The sequence below is a fragment of the Trichinella spiralis genome (assembly GCF_000181795.1).
Source record: "Trichinella spiralis strain ISS 195 chromosome Unknown Scfld5, whole genome shotgun sequence".
NCBI classification, from domain to species: domain Eukaryota; kingdom Metazoa; phylum Nematoda; class Enoplea; order Trichinellida; family Trichinellidae; genus Trichinella; species Trichinella spiralis.
In genome coordinates, this window is record NW_003526944.1 from 518,984 (window position 1) to 535,900 (window position 16,917).

At 35.2% G+C, this 16,917-nt stretch overlaps 5 protein-coding genes across 5 annotated transcripts; 2 read left to right on the top strand and 3 right to left on the bottom strand.

The window, feature by feature from the left end:
- Positions 1-960: 960 nt before the first annotated feature.
- Positions 961-7,233, top strand: Tsp_03783 (ubiquitin carboxyl- hydrolase family protein). The gene is made up of 22 exons (XM_003374539.1): positions 961-1,074; positions 1,828-1,869; positions 2,539-2,548; positions 3,042-3,124; positions 3,353-3,485; positions 3,583-3,696; positions 3,771-3,887; positions 3,995-4,117; positions 4,177-4,285; positions 4,357-4,424; positions 4,510-4,663; positions 4,735-4,894; positions 4,957-5,199; positions 5,280-5,331; positions 5,411-5,654; positions 5,737-5,839; positions 5,918-6,267; positions 6,345-6,512; positions 6,592-6,677; positions 6,796-6,855; positions 6,913-7,040; positions 7,138-7,233. The coding sequence occupies exons 1-22, from the start codon at positions 961-963 to the stop codon at positions 7,231-7,233; spliced, it is 2,757 nt and encodes a 918-aa protein (XP_003374587.1).
- Positions 7,234-7,513: 280 nt separating this feature from the next.
- Tsp_03784 (conserved hypothetical protein) lies at positions 7,514-8,538 on the top strand. The gene is made up of 5 exons (XM_003374540.1): positions 7,514-7,519; positions 7,766-7,810; positions 7,977-8,087; positions 8,137-8,198; positions 8,457-8,538. Exons 1-5 carry the CDS (start codon positions 7,514-7,516, stop codon positions 8,536-8,538), a joined length of 306 nt encoding a protein of 101 aa, XP_003374588.1.
- Positions 8,539-8,586: 48 nt separating this feature from the next.
- On the bottom strand, positions 8,587-12,908 carry Tsp_03785 (acetylcholinesterase 1). The gene is made up of 4 exons (XM_003374541.1): positions 12,829-12,908; positions 11,029-12,615; positions 8,806-8,978; positions 8,587-8,729 (listed from the first exon to the last, which is right to left on the bottom strand). The coding sequence occupies exons 1-4, from the start codon at positions 12,906-12,908 to the stop codon at positions 8,587-8,589; spliced, it is 1,983 nt and encodes a 660-aa protein (XP_003374589.1).
- A 165-nt stretch (positions 12,909-13,073) lies between these two features.
- On the bottom strand, positions 13,074-13,650 carry Tsp_03786 (conserved hypothetical protein). The gene is made up of 3 exons (XM_003374542.1): positions 13,629-13,650; positions 13,333-13,423; positions 13,074-13,287 (listed from the first exon to the last, which is right to left on the bottom strand). Exons 1-3 carry the CDS (start codon positions 13,648-13,650, stop codon positions 13,074-13,076), a joined length of 327 nt encoding a protein of 108 aa, XP_003374590.1.
- Positions 13,651-15,602: 1,952 nt separating this feature from the next.
- Positions 15,603-16,896, bottom strand: Tsp_03787 (conserved hypothetical protein). The gene is made up of 7 exons (XM_003374543.1): positions 16,723-16,896; positions 16,500-16,669; positions 16,366-16,429; positions 16,223-16,319; positions 16,030-16,154; positions 15,862-15,952; positions 15,603-15,769 (listed from the first exon to the last, which is right to left on the bottom strand). Exons 1-7 carry the CDS (start codon positions 16,894-16,896, stop codon positions 15,603-15,605), a joined length of 888 nt encoding a protein of 295 aa, XP_003374591.1.
- Positions 16,897-16,917: the final 21 nt, after the last annotated feature.

Below are 16,917 nucleotides of genomic sequence, written 5' to 3' on the forward strand. Positions count from 1 at the left end.
CGACATCAGCTCATCGAAAAGAGTCACGAGTGAATTGCAAATCTTGAGCTAAAAGCAGCTGAAAAATGGTGTTTTTATTTTAAAAAACATTTGTTTTAAGCCAAGATTTGATAAACATTGAGCAAATAGCACAAGCGATAAGAACAGGCCTTTTTTATAACTAGTAGTGCTGAATTTCATACTGACAGCAAATTTTTTGCTTACGGCAAAATATATACCATGGATTATGCTAATTATAAAGGTACTTGCAAATCTTACAGTAAGCTATGGGATACTGTAGAGATGAAATTAGGGCAATGTAATTATTGAAAGTAATAATGAAAATTTTTATTTATTATGTCGCAAAAGCAAAGAAACAATTCGGAAAAAATCAAATCACGCTTTCATGAATGCTTAAATTCATGAACGGAACAGCTGCAGTTATAACGACAGATTAAAGTTGAATTTATCAATTGGTGAACATCTTTAAAATTAATCAGGTGTACGATAATAGTAATTTTGTAAAATTGTACAGTGTATAAAGAATAAAAGCAAAATGAGACAATCATGTAAAGAAGTAGTTTATGACAATTTACACCTGTAATATAATCAGAAAATAGCTATTTTAATTTAAAAAAAGCAACATTTTATTATAATAGTGAATAAAATAACTATTTTTGAAATTTACATTTTTTAGGCGACATATTTTAACTGAAGAATATCTCTGTACTTATGTATTTAGTTGATAGGTATTTGTCTTACTGTAGAAAAAATTTTGCGACTTGCGGCTTGATATTTGGTCTCTGACAATATATCTGTTATCAACTGTTGCATAATTTTTACGTGTAAAAAGTATAATTGAGTTGAACGGACAAACACCAATCAACACACCGTCGTGTATCAGTGGGCAGTTTGGCATTAAAGTTTATTCGTGACTTCGTGCTAACGTGGCGAAGCGAACTATGCCGCTGCTAGCGAAGAATGTCCCTTGATCAGCGTATCAAAGAAAGCCTTCTTGGCAAGAGTGCGGTGCAAAGCGGTATTGACAAGAAACTTTGTAACGACATTCAAATAATTTTAAACACAACACTCCAGGTACGTTGAAATGCCATATTATCTTGTTCCGATTTGTGATGGTCTCAGTTTTTCCAAAAACTATTTTGCATTTCATGATTCTGTAGATAAACATGTTTTCAACTTTCAGCTTACAGTAGTCCGTGGTGTTTTTCTAGCAGTTATTGCATAAGAAATTTTTTCGAAATTATTTTTTTTAATATCTTAGAGTTTCATGCAACTGTATAATTTTTCTTTTCAACTAATTTTTATGTATCGATGATACTGTATTTTTTATTAAAAAACATCTGTGTCGTTTTATACTATGTTCTGAATTTTACTTTTTTTAACTTCAAGTGAAAATTTTATATTTTTTTATTTATTCATATTTATTGCAAAAGTTTTTAAGTTGGCAAATTGCCAGTTCCATTTATTGGCCGTAATATGCTTGTCTGCGTTTCTGTTTTTATTCAGTTGTTTTGTTTCTTAATTGCATCAGTTCATTCATATACATTATCGATCCGTTTCTAGTGACGCTGTACAGTTCCATTTCTCTGAATCTTTCTCTTTGCTATTGATTTTAGTTTATCTAAATTAACTTTATTTGTTAACATGCCTTTTCTTCAAGTCACTCTGATGAGCTTATTCTTGTAAGCAAAAATTTGCGGATGATTTTTTGATTAACAACAAGTGTATATAACAACCGCGAACAATTTGTCCTTTTGTCCTTGTTTTTTTGTCCTTGGACTAATTTGTCACTTTTTGAAAAATTAGTTTTAACGTATAAAATTTAAGAAATCGCATTCCTTTTTGGAACAATGGGCACAGCTTCATTTCGTTTCTTTTTTATAAAACGAATGCTGTTTTTATCCTTTCCCGCCTTACGAAGACTGTATTGTTTTTTTTAATTTTACTTAAATTAGGGTACCTGTTTTTTTGTATACTGTAGATGTAGTATTTGGTTTATTTGTCCAAAATTTGTAGCACTTAGTTGCACATATTTATTCATTTATTTGAACGTTTTAAATTTTAACTTGAATTTGAAATGGCATATTTTTGTATTTCTACCAACATGCATGGTTATTTTAAATATTCTGTTGTAGAAACTATCTGAGTTAGTTGTTCACTCATGCTTGAGCAGTAGATCGATTTGATTCGATCGATTGATTTTATATTACTGCGATGTTGATGTTCAAGTATATTTAGTGCTTTTAAATACTTATAAAAATATTAAACAGTTGAATTAAGTGTACATTTTTACACATGTACAGATACGTCTTCTGCTGTTAGTTTTACATTTTACTTTTGCGAATAACATCGAAATTTCAGTTTTCAATTTTCCAGTGGGAATAATTTTTTAAAAGAGTTGCTGATAGTGTTGTAAATATGTTGTTTTGTTATGGTTTTTATATAGAAATTTCTTTTACATAAGCGAGTATTCGTTTTCCGATTTAATTTTTTACACATTTTCACTAGTAATTTTTTTCTGTTTTTTTATTTTTTTAGTTAGCTAGTTGTATGTGGAAGAATTTTAAGCTTTTTACTGATTTTCAACTTTGTGAAAATAGTCACATTGATTTTAATTTAATTTTTTAATTAGCGTTCCTTATTTTTTATGAATTGGTTTTATTTTTATGCTTCAGAATAATTTTATTTTATGTTATTTATATTTGAAATATTTTTTGCCGAGTATTTTTTGTTTTATACCTGTGCTTCACTTTTAACTACCGTCTGATTGCGTTGATGAACAACGAAACAAACGAAAAATGTATTCCATTTAAAACATCTAAAATTGCTTAATTAATTTATGATTAAAATGTTTTTTTGCAAATCAAGGTAACTAATTGTTGATATTGTTTATTGAAAAAGTAATTATGTAATATTCAACTTGTTTTTCATTGTTGAACAGAAATTTAAGTTAGACATGTAGCGGTAGTTATTATCCTATTGCTGCCTGTTATTTGGTTATTATTTTTTGTGAAATTTTTTTTATCAAGCTTTTATTTCAGTGCAGAGCATGTTGGAAAATTTTTTCTTTTTGATTTTGGTATTTCAGTTTTTAGCACAGATTGAAGAAAATGTTGTGCTTTCTGTTTGTTAAACTGAACGTTAATTTATGTTTTGCTTTTATGCACAGTTGAAATGTATTTTTGAGAATTTTTCTGGATAAAATTAGTAAGGTATAATATAAGCTGTAAATTACAGTTTTTTTGGATAAAATTAATATTTTTTATTCTAAAATTAGGTATTGAAATAGATCTGCAATGCTTGCAAATATTTTTTGGCAGCTGAATTTGAATTGCGTTTCTTTTAACTTTAGTTTGTGCCTGCGAAAAAACCTTTTAACCATCAAACGGAATTGTACTCCTCAAAATACATTTGTTTGAATAAAAGTACGATGTTGGCAAAATCAGAAGACTGTAACGGAACCGATTCGGAAAACAGTCCTACGAGTAATTAATTAATTATTGTTATTCCATTTATTATTTATCGCCTTGCTTTGGGCTTTGAGAATTTGAATTTTTTTAATGAATTTGCTTGATTATTTAGCTTCAGTTTCTTTGTCGTCGCATACCTGCGATGGGTTGCCAGTTCCACAGTTTGATTTGTATCCGTTGCACAAATTGAAGCTCACTTGGAATGCAGAAAATCAGTCTTCTACAGGTGAATGTTAGCTTTTCTTTTCTTTTTTTTGTTTTACATTAGTTTGTTTAATCATCGTCGGGATGATTTTTCAGGTGTCGGTTTGCAGAATCTTGGAAACACGTGCTTCATGAACAGTGTTCTTCAAGTGTTGACAAATACACCGCCCATGGCTAATTATTTGACTTCTGGCGAGCATGGCCGACAGTTGTGTGAGTAGTAGTATTGCGATCAAGTACATAGGAATGCAGTTGTAGAGGAGAAGAAATGAATTGAAATTAATCGTTTAATTCTTTGACAAATTGTCCACTGATTTCAGGTCCGGGTACTAATGGATTTTGTGCTATCTGTGCTTTGCGCAGTCATGTGAAGCGTGTTTTTGCGGCAGCCAAATCCAACAGTGGTTCATTTTCTCCAACTCATATTGCACAGCATATTCGATGTAAATTGAATTCTGTCGACGTTCAACTGAATTTTTAATCGTTTTGTTTTTTTATTAAGGTGTTATGAAATCGCATTCACATGGTCGTCAAGAAGATGCGCACGAATTTCTTCGCTACTTTGTCGATGCCATGCAAAATGCGGCGTTATTTCCATATCGTGGCAGAAAGTATATATATATTTGTTTGTTTGTTTGTTTGCTTCATAGTTTAAAATTTTATTATTATTTTTTTCTTGCAGCCTGGATATTTTTACCCAGGAAACATCGATAATTAGTCGCATATTTGGTGGTTTTCATCGTAGTCAGAGTATGTGAAATTTATTTATTTATTTATTTATTTATTTATTTGCTTTAAAATGATTATTACATATTTACCAGTATATGTGTTTTAGTTGTTTGCAACAATTGTCAATACGTGTCGGTAATTTATGATCCGTTTTTGGATTTGAGTTTGGAAATCAAGCAGTGGAATACTGTCGAGCATGCCATGGCACATTATACAAAAATGGAAACGTTGTCAAATGATGATGCGTACAATTGTCCACGGTATGTATGAATGGACTTTTTTTTAATGGACAAATGCAAAAAATTTGTCGATTTCAACAAGTTTCATTTAGGTGTAAGAGACGGGTATCGGCGAGGAAAATTTTGACTATTCATTCTGCCCCAAATGTGCTCACGATCCATTTGAAGCGTTTTGACCATTTTGGCAAGATTGACCGTCATATTGGCTACTCGGATCGTATGAATTTACGACCATTTATGACGGAAAAGCAGGTAACTAACACGTACTGTAGTGGTAGTGGTGATATTATTAATCATGAATGGTATTGTTTTAGGGACCTCCTGTTAATTACAGACTTTATGGAGTAGTGATTCACAACGGCCGCTCAACGAACTCGGGTCACTATTATGCGTTTGTTTGTAACCCTCTGGGACAATGGCATTTGATGGATGATTCGCGTGTTTGTCCCGTATCGAGCGAGAGTGCGTTGAAAGCATCCGCTTATGTATTATTCTACGTGCGCGTCACTACGCCGACAGCCACTGTCAAACCGCAAGCGAAGCTTGACATTCATCCTGTGAGTGGAATAGAAAGAAATATTTCAAATAGAAATGTGAACAGTAATAATTGTGATTTTTGTTTTTCTTTTTTTCAAAGGTCCAGCCACCAGTATCTGCGACGACGAATATAGTCAAGAATAAAATATGTCGTAAGCAAATGAGAGGAAGAGGAGGAGGGGGCATGTAGTTTTTTTTTCTTTTTTTTTATATTCAATTTATATTGTTTAGTATTCAAACCGAGATCAGTAACAGTGGAGAACAATATTAAACCGTTGCAAATCAACTTGAAGCACAAAGTTGTTGTTACAAATGGTTCCGCATTGAGCAATAGCAAGATGAAGCGGCAAGATGCTGGTGACAGCAGTAAGGTGGAGAAAGTGTCACTTTTGAAAAAGAGCCAAACCCATGTTGTGAAAAGTTTGGTCCCATACGAAGATGACAACACTTCAGATGAAACTGCCGATCCACCGAAGTAAATTGCTGTTTTTTTTGCTAATTATTTTTCCCAAAATATTTGTGTGTATGCAAATTTTTTTATTTTGTTCTAATTTTAGATGTGTCCAAGGAAATGCTATTTCCAGTTTGGAATTTGACGAAGCGGAAATTTCATCTTCGCCAAGTATGGATGAGAAGATGTATTCAATTTCGTCTACAGGGGTACTTTTTTCAAATTGAAATATTTGCAATTGTGAATAATTTTTTAAATTCTTTTTTATGGTATTGTTTATATTTTAGCATTCCGCAACAAATACTCCATCTAAAGATTCAAATAACGAATTTGAGGAAAGAGAAGGAGAAGATGATGATGTTGAAGACGACGACGAAATAGTAGTTATAGGAGAAGAAGAAGAATTCGAAGGCGAAGAAGAAGATGTTGACGATGATGAAGAAGAAGAAGAAGAAGAAAGTTTTGGGACTGTGCCAGGAGGCAGCCACACAGACTCATCACCAGATGTTGCACCTGTTAATAAACCTGCTTCGTTCAGTTCATCATCTAAATCTGTGAATCGCTTCTTTGATCACAGTGTTCGGAAAGTCCCATTCTTATCTGATAACGTCCAATGCAAGGAGGATGTTAATGCAGAGTACATTGTTTGTTATTATTATCAGTGTTATTATTCCATTTTAATTATTTTTCTTTCTTAACTGTTTTTTGTTAAAGAAAGAAAATTAGCAGTGTGAATGGTGCTGAATCGTCGGATTTATGCGCTGGTAATCTTCCCAGTGACAATGATGATGATGATGATGATCGCGACAACGATCGCAGAGATATCTTCTCTGTGAAAATGGAGGAAGAGCATTCAAAGCAACATGCCGAAAAACCAAAACGGTTTTTCACTAGTCGGTATGTTGTTGATTTGGTTGTATTTCGAGTAGTTTTATTTTCTTGATTTGTCAATTTTTTCTAGGGATGTATCAGCATCATCATCGTCGAGCCGAAGCAACTCCCTCATTAAGCAACAGCGGTCGAACAGTAGCAGTAGCCTTAGCGATAGTACGTTTTTATTTAATTTTCTTATTTTTCTTTTTGTCTTTCATTTGATATTTTTATGAGAGAATTATTATTCATACGTTAAATTTATTTTAACATTGCTTTTTACACTGTTTTGTAGATCATGCTGATTTGCTGAAACATTTGAAAAGTTACACTGGCTGCGCTTTGGGACCTTCAGGTTGTAGAAATTATTGATCTTTCCAGTGCATTTATTTATTATAAAAGTAATTTTCAGTGAAAAGTTGGACTGGTGAAATGAATTCAGTGGATCGTAGTCTTGCCGATGAAGCCAGGAAACGGCGTTTGTTGAAAGAGTTTAATGAAGATGAAGAAGAGGACGAAATGTTATTGAAAAAGAAAAAAGTAAAATACTTCATATATATATATATATATATATATATATCTTGAGGATTATTATATTAATGATTTGGGGTTTTTTGCAAATGCCTCCTATATGTAGAATAAGAAGAAATTGAACGGTATGCGTCAACATGGCGATGGCAATCCATTCCAACAACTGCAGGATAGACGTAATGGCATAATAAAAGGAGAATGAGCAGAAAAGGCGTGGACGAATATGAATACACTGTTTTTGTTTTTGTTTTTTATATACATATTTTTGTACCTCCCCTCCCCCCCCCCCTATGCCCCTTGTCCCCCTCTCTCTTTCTGTCTCTGTTTTCCTGGTTTTCCTTATTATTTTCCTATTATTATTTATACAGATTATCTGTTTATCTATTTTTGTCTGTTTTTCGGCTATTTGGTCTGCGTTATTTTCTTCCTTTCTCATCCATTTGCAATTTTTCCAGCTTTGTACATCTGACTTTTCTTAAAATATGAAAGTAATATCATCACTAACTTTTCGAAATTTGTTTGTTCGTCTGTGCCAAGGTCATGGTCAGTTGACGTTCTCGTTTATGCTGAATAATAAAGATTTGATAATGCTTACGAATGTAGTTTAATTGTACAGATATTACATGTTCAATTATTCTATACATTTCATACAACAATAGCATTGTTTTACTCAAATTGTAGATGATTGTTTTGATAAAACATTCATTTATTTGTATGTGGTCAATTTTTTTCAGAACATTTTAATCGTACGATCAGTTCAGAAGAAGCAGCTTGATGCCGTTGATTTCAGCACCTGCAGTCTTCTTTGAACAAACTTTCATTTAACAGGCAAGCAGATTTTTTAATTTTTAATTTGAAATTATCGTACAGTATGCAATTGAAATGTACAGTATGTTTGAACTGTCATAAATGTTTAATTTTAATGTATTTAATTTTTTGTTAAAGAAGCAGATTTATTTAGCCATGGATGCAAAATTTGAGATTTTTGGTTTTCCTGTTTCATATTTTTATCATGTTTTGAAATTTTGCGTCTTACTAGAGCGTATTGAAAAGAGCGTGATTATCAGTTCATTTATTTTTATAATTTTGTTTTAAAAATTCACAGCAACGCTGCAATGGAAAAGTCGAATCAGTCAGTCAGTGTAACAGAATTTTGGAACAAACAAAGTAATTAATTTTTTTTGCAAAATGATGCTCATCTGCATCAGAGAGCAGTGTTTGAAAAGCCCACATCCTGAGGCTGCGCATCCTTGAGATGAGTTTCACGCAGTTGTCCGCTGTTGATTGAGCAATGAAGATAGATATATACATTTACATACATGTATGTATATGTATAGGTATATGCATGTGTGTGTATGTGTGTAATTTATAATTTATGAGTGAACGAACGATGGCTGCATTATTTGTTTTCTTCCATTTTTGAAGCAGTGTCCACGGGTTGGTTTTGATCATTGCATTGATGAGCTCTGGAGGATCTGATGATGATAACTATTTTGATCGGGTTTGATTCTCTTTCCTGACATCTTGGAAATTTCACAATTATTGTATTTGTTGCTCAATTACGACAATAAGTATCCATATAGCTGTGCTGCTGTATTTTTTTGTACATTTCGAAATGATGTTTCCATTCGGCAATGTACTCTTCTTCCCATTTCATCATTTGTATTTTCCACTTCATCTCGACATCACTCAAGCTAGCTGAAAAATAGTTTCACATTTATCATTTGATTCACTGAAGTGGGGAGGGGCAAGGGGAAATTGGACTTCTTCTTACCCGTAGCGGCGAACAGCTTCGGGATGTACTGACTCCAGAAAGTGCACTGTCTTCTACGTGGTCCATGTCCGGTACCGTTTGTCGAAGCGGATAGAATTAAATAAAGTTCATCTTGAGAATATTTTGGCCATAGTTCTGGTGTCCAAGTTCCATCCGGGTTTACATTTGGATTGCTAAGAAAAACAAAATAGGAAAAAAAACAAATTTGACAAAATTTCCATTGTAATGCGGCATTAGAAATTATTGTTTATGTTCAGTTGTTATATTAATGTACAATGTTAGCACAAATTGAAATAATATTGAACAGCAAAACAGACGGAAGAAGTTGTCAAAAGAACTTGTTACAGTGCTATAATGGTATAAAAGTGTGGGGTTATTAGTTTGTTGATTTTCATTTGATTGTACGTATATACGATAGTTGCATTGCTTGTTTTTTGAAAAATTTGAAAAATGGAATAAGAACAGAAATTAATTATAATTATGAAGTGAAGTAAAAAGCAAAGCGAGAAGAGTGTAATGGAGAGGGCGAGGGAACGAGAGAGTAATAGGAAACTATGCAGAAGAGGAGGAGCAGGAGCAGAATTGGAAATAAGAATAGATTTAGAATTTAAAGAAAAATTGTGTGGTGAAATGAATGCTTGATTTGACAGCTTTGATCGATAGATATAGCCTGTTGTTGTCGACGTTCAAGAATCCAGGTGAAGAACGTTCGTATCAATGGTTTCAATTTCAGCCGACGTCTGACAGAAACTTTGACTAGACTTTGTGACATAGTTGTGAATGTGTTTGCTTCCGTTTGCTCATCTAACTGAAGCTAACAGCTACTAACTTACTACTACTGCTTGCCAACACCACTAGATTGGGAATCTCACGCAGCTGTTTCACAATAGCAGCAAGCCGTGCATGCCTGAGGGTCGGTCGGCTGTGGCGGAAAATCAATTTTTTATTCCACTTTAAAATCTCATCTTGTACAACGATTGTATTGATTTTTTAAGCCTGTGTTTGCGAGGTTATTTCCTTTTTTTACACCGTGCTTCAAACAACAATCATTTCAGAAATTTGTTGTTTCTCTTCATCACATTTCACATTCACCACCAACCACATACATTGATTATCAACGGCCAAATAATTTGAAATTTTTTGACAATTTCGAAATTCATCAAATGGGGAAATTTTCTTGTTGTTGTTGTTTTTAATAATTAGCTTCAACAACAATAATCGACAAATGAAAAATATTCCCAATTATGAGATTGGTCAATTGCATATGTGAAAAACATATTTTCATCAGTTAGTGGGGATGTATTTTTCTTAAATTCTTTTTTTTTGGTCAGAGGATTTAGTGGTTAGTGAAAGTTTCGCTACATTTTTCAATAAAGCGTAATTGCCTGAGCGTCGGAATCAGCAACGGAAAAATGAATTTGCCGTTCGTTGATTTGGTGGAATGGGAAACAGCATGCCTGGCCTGCTGCACCGTGCGGAAATTTGGCGTCAATTATTTTAAATTAATTTTCAGTTGATTGCACAATCTGCGAGTCTGGGCAACGATTTATTATTGTTGCATGCATGCATCAGGGGCGATAGTTGAAAAGTGGAAGAATACTTGAACACTAGCCTAGACTTATTTCATGATAAATATTAATTTTTTAATTGTCCAACTGTACAGTTTTCTCTTTCTGTAATAAATTATAATGAATAAATGATGAAATAATGAATAAAAAAGAAAATAATAATTGATGGGGCAGTGCAAAACGAACTCTACAGAGCAAAGCAGCAGCAATGGAAGACAGGAAAGTTGCTTTAATTGGTTTTAAAAAAATTAAACTCCTTTATCGATTGTAAGTGGGTGCAGTGGAGTGCACTTCGATGCACTGAATCACTGAATGCATGAATCTTTGAAGTGCAAAAGCAGATGAAACGAAATAATTGAGGTTTCGATTTACGTTCCAAGCTACGGATGAAAATGCGTCAAGCGAAATTAATTAACACGCTTCATTGCAATTAATGTTTGTTTCCCTGCAATTGTGAGCTAGCTAGCAAGCTGGCTTTATACAACTTTATCACAATCATGATGATTATTATTAGAATGATGGGTGTTTTTCTATTTGAAATTATCATAACAGTTAACATTTTGAAAAATTTGAATTATATATATATAACAAAGTGAATATGAGGTGGTGTTGAACAGAATTTACAGAAAAACGAATGCGTATGCAATATAATTACCCTGTACGGGCAAAGTTTGCCCAGTAGCGCATGAAGCGTCGAGCCAAGTCTTTTTCAGCTTCGGTATAAGCAAACTGTTTCACATTTAGAGGTTCACCGAAAACGTAATTAATCTCGTATCCATGCAACACGCCCATCCACTCTGGCCACTGTTGTTCACTGGAACGTTGAGTGAAATAGTAGCTGTAAACTGGTGAACCGTGGTCTCGAAATCGACGTGCAAATTCATTGACACCGCACGTGAAATGATAATCGCCGAACATTTTGTCCAAAGCTTGCTGGCGTCGTTGAGCAGTTGCTGGACGGTCGAAGTCGGTATATTCGAACAGAATAGCACGATGCACTATTGGATTTTTCCGATACTTTTGCGGAAGCAGTGCATAAACTGCTTGTTCGAACAGACGATCGTCGACCAAGAATTCTTGTTTAGTGAACACTTCGTCACGTTTGAAAATCTTGTCCACGTAGTAGACGATGAAATAGATGCTTTCGTCGTGGTTGCTGCCCAACAGCAATTCACACTTCTTGAACTGACCCGACTCAAGCAACGCTTTCGGCTGTTCGGTCAGGAAATAATGGTCAACAACCGGTGTCCAGGGAAAATCTAAAAATTCGTACGTTACCCATTCGTGTTGCAACAGTTGCGACACTGGTGCTTGTTGCAAGCATCGGACCAAAGCCAGCAGGTCCGGGTTGCGATCACGGATGGTCACGTTGCATTGGCAAGCTTCGGACAACAGTAAAGCACGTTCGATGAGCACGTCGGCATTTTCCAGAGCCCAGGGTGCGGTGGCAGCTCCGCTCTGCAGTATTGCTCGTTTGTAATATGGACTGCTGAGCGGCGACAACAGATGCAAGCTGACACTTGCGGCGCCAGCACTTTCGCCGAAAAGTGTCACATCTGCAGGGTCGCCTCCGAAGGCGGCGATATTCCGGTGGACCCATTTCAAAGCTTCCAACTGATCCAGCAAGCCAGCATTGCCCGGCGCGTCGGCCAAGCCCAAGTAGAGAAAGCCGAACAACGAGACCCGGTAGTTCATCGACACGACGACCACATCCTCTTCGCTGCTGAGGATTTTTCCATCGTAAACGTCCAACGACGCCGTGCCCGACCAAAAACCGCCTCCAAATACCCAAACCATCACCGGAAGCAGTCGTGGTCTTTGGTTGATCTGATGTCCGGCCACCCAGACGTTCAAGTGCAGGCAGTCTTCGTCGAGCGGTGTGTTCGCATTCCACATTTCAGCGCCGGCAAAATTTTGAAAATAATTATCCCTGCTCTGCGGACACGAACGCGGTTGACGTGTCGCCTCGAACACCTCAGTCCAGGGCTTTTTGCTGATCGGTGGTCGAAACCGTCGCCTGCCTGTCGGCGGTTCAGCGAACGGTATGCCCAGAAATTCCGTCACCATCTTACCAGCTGCACTGTATGTCAGTCGACCACGAACTGGACTGCCGTCGTGTAGACGAACAATCGGTGAGAGGGTCTGCTGGTCGCCGTTGTATTTTTCACCCACATGTTCATCTTCTTCAATTCTAGAGCTGGCACTTTGACGTGGCTGATCCAACGGGCTGAACGGCGGTTGACTGGATTCACTTGGATTTGGTCCGTTGAACACAAGCAACAATAATATCCACGACGACGACCACCACCACCACCACCACCAACACAGTGACAACATTGTCCAATTCTGATGCGGCATGTTGTTATGGTGTTGTTGTTTTTATAATTTTCACAAGCTTTCAACACTTTTGTTTGATTTTGTTCTTATTGGTGGGTTTGATTCTTTTAGCTTTTACTTGACGCTAGATGTTCGGTTTGTCGTTGCAAGTTTGTCGCTTGTTGTAATTTTCTTGTTCTTCTTGAAAATTTGGGTCATTTGAAAAGTAAAAAAAAGCATTTCTTATTCTTCTTCTTCTTCTTCTCATCAATTCATTCATTCAACTGATCAACTGATCGATCATCAGCATATCATCAGAACAAGCAGTCCAGTTTCCTCTGTTTGCCAATTTTTGCCCAACGACGATTTTGTTCGTGTTTTATGTCACACAAGCTTGTTTGATCGGCCCGAGTTGAAATTAAGCGTTGCCGTTCGTTCTCTTTCCAACGACGACGCTGCTTCGGCTGTTTTTCCTACTGCGCTCTTCTGCTCAAATTGCTGCTCAAAGTTAGCACTGCTAATGTTAATTCTATTGCTGCCAGCACCAACTGAATCTTCCTGTGCTGATGGTTGAACACGATTGGTCGACCACGTTGCGCTTCACTTTCAGCCCAGCTGTCACTAATCTTGCGGATTCATGTACCTGAAAATCGTTAATTTTTTATTATACGGTAAATTTTCCTTTGCTTCAACAACGGATAAGTCGAGCAAAACGTGCTCATCATTATTGTCATCTTTAATATTATTATTATCTTTTTTTATTTCATTTTTATTTTTTTACTCAATAATGTCCTCCAAACTATTGCATACCTATGGCATAAATTGAAAATTGTCACTTAATTAATTCACACTTAATTTGCTTGAAAAAATTTTTAAAAAAGTGGAAAATAGAATAATAATAATAATAATAATAGGCGTGTGTTTATTTTCTTTTTTTACTGCAGTTTAAATTATGGTCCATAATTAAATTATGGAATGATGAACGTTTAGATTTTAGGTTGTATAGTTAATTGTACAATTCAATTAAGCTTATGTTGCGTGCCTGATTGGCACTGACGAAATGACGAAATCAGAAAATCCCTCCGGTGTAACTGGAGCCGACCGGCGATTGCTGTTATCAAGTTAGTAGCTTCAAATACGGAAAAGCGACCATGGCAAGAATTAATAAAATAAAAGCAAGCTAGACGATTGATTTTTTTTGTTCGAGGTGTGCAAATTTCCAATTAAAGAGATTTTGTCACCATACACCGTCTGCTCATGGTAAGTGTTTATTTGATTTATTCAATGCAAATTTTCAACAGCTTAATTCGAATCAGGCCTAAAAGCAAGCTAACTTTTATCATCGATTGATTGATCGATCGATCTCAATTTTTCCATTTCTTATTTTATTTCTTTGTATGTGAAATTTTTGTTCCACCGGTTGCTGACATAATTTAAACAACAAATACGCAAATAGACTGATGATGATTTAGTCACCTTTTGATTGACATTGTTCATAGCTCGACATGACGCACTGTAATTTGCTTACTGTCACTTTGAATTGAAACGTATTTTCATTCATAAAATGATTTCTTTGTCAACTGAATTAAACAAACGAATAGTAATGAAACTGAAATGTTTTCTTCTTATACAATAATATAGTCTTTTTTAAGCTGGGACTAATAAAGAAGTAATCCTTTGAAATTTTCTTACCTCTTTATTCAAATGTATTTTGTATTTCACATGACAACGAATTTCTGCTTTATTCATTTTTATTTCATTTTTAATAACAATAGTAAGAAATTCTTGCAATTGCAATATAATTAGTAATAACGGAATGAATGATAAGTTGTTATTTCATTGTTAGTAGATATTGTTGAATGCAGCACGCTTTGTTGGAAAATTAGCAATATTGCGTGACGTCATATTGGCACGGAAGCGTTCAAAGTGCAGCAGCGGTTGCTATCGTCGTTTCCGCTTGACGGATGCATGATTTCGAATGGACGACGACTGAAAATTTGAATGGAAAATTCAAGAATAATGAAGCAGAATCAAAAGTAAAAAAACAAGCAAAAATATACATTTCACAACAGCTTCTTCTTCACAACTGAACATTAAACAAGTCGAACAGTGAAAATTACGTCATCATAAAAACTATTGCTATTGTTACACACGACTTGCGCAATTCAACTTCACAGCTTTTGACAGAAAGGTAAGCAAATTTTGTCATTTTGTTCAGTAGATTGCTTTATCATGCTGTTTTCCAATTTTACGACTCAATTCATTTGTTACTTTATTACTTTTATGTGGAGGGAGGGTGGATGGATGATATTCGTTTAAATTTATCTATGTTAATTTTATTTGTCTATGCATGTGGTTGGGAATTTATTTGCCATTAGAAATGTGGCCATTATTCGAAGTTCGAAATTCGCTTCTCCCTTTCTCTCCACTAGCACTGCCTTCAGTGATACGAAGTTTTGCGTCACATTGTCGTTGTTCAGTGGAATTCTTTTTTTTTCTTTCTCAATTGTTATAAAATTCTGAAAAGAGGAAGCACAAATTATGCTAAATCATTTGAACGACTGTTGTTGGCTTTAATTTGTGATGCTATTTTCCATTGAACGGTACTTCAGATGAATAATTTGCTCAATGAAAAATTCAACTGAACTGAAGTGCCAAATGGAATTTTTGCAATTTATCACATTTTCCACGAGATAAATTTTCATTAACAAAAATTGCTCAGAAAAAATCCAATTGGTTTTTGTTGATTTTTTGTTTTATTTCGCTACTATAAATGAAGATACACGTACGTTGTAATGTTTATATAGTTGTGAGATTGTAAAAAAGATTTCAACGGTTAACATTTTTTTTAACAAACATATTCAAAAATGATTCAGGAATGGATAACGATGAGTAAGTAGAAAAGGAAAACAGTTAGCAGGATGTTTCTTGTTTTTGAAATTTCGTTTTACACTGATGGTTGGGTTTGCATTTGCGAAATCTTCGTCTTGTTGTTGACGACTTGTTGCACAAACCCCAAGAAGTCCACTGACTCCAATAATTAGCTGGTGTCGGTTCCGCTTGTGCTTTCACTGGTTTTTCTACAGATAATGGGAAAATGTTTCAGATAAAAGTAGTAAACAGTGATGGGATTGATTATTAGAGTTGCTATTATTATTATTATTATTATTACTGAGTCGAGATGTCGTATTGATGATAATATCCTTTTCTGGACAGCTGGCTTCGTCTTCAACAAGGGTCGCTTTGTCTTTGCACAAAAAGTGCTTCAAAGGTGGAACAAAAAGATTTAAAAAACAAATTAATGTTACGGTTTTTGTACTTAAATATGTTAATTTTTCACCATGCATTTTCCTCGTACGCAGTGGCCGCCGTTTGTGCACGGTGTACCGTCTGGAAAATTACCAACAGAATGAGCATAGTCACTGCTTTGAACATGACACCAGATCTTGCATGATTGTTCATTGTCTGAAATGGAAAAAAACAATTTTTAAAACAAAAAATAAAACATCTATTCTACATTTCAAAATGCTGACGTTGCAAGCCGACACCGGATAGAATTGTTGGGAAATTCTCTTTCCATTCTGAGCACTTTTTTGTGGCGAATTCGTTCACTTTAAGTCCTGAGCATTTCTGCAAGTACTGCACGTTTACGGGGAAATGGCAATTTGAAAATTACCGTTTCTGTACAAATTACAGCTCGATACTCTGCTCCCGGGCAATTTCGTCCTCCATTATTTGGTCTGCAGTTGTCGGCAAAATTATCATCTCATTAATTAAACTATTTATCAACAACACCACTGCATTGCATACTGTGGTCGATTGCACAGACGTTGAGCGAGTCGTAAACGCACCTGATCACCGATAACGCATTCCGTGCATTCGTCTTCTACATTCGTTCTCCACATACTCCACTGACCGTTGACGGGATGTGGCGGATGGTCACTGCCAAGCCAAGATTGGCATTTTCCATGAAAACACCACTGAAATACGATTCAAATAGCTGAAATTATGTTGTGAAATATTTTTATTTTACTTTCTTCGGTCCACAGTAAGTTCCTTCCAAAGCTGGATGTGTGTTGCGAATGATTCCTTCGCCTGCACTACACCAAATCATGCGACAAATGTCTGACAGTGACTGCTTTGGCTGAAGTTGATGTATCCAACTATTGCCGTGTGCTTTTTTGCATTGCTGGTCAACGTTGTACATTTGACCAGCGTATGGTTTTTT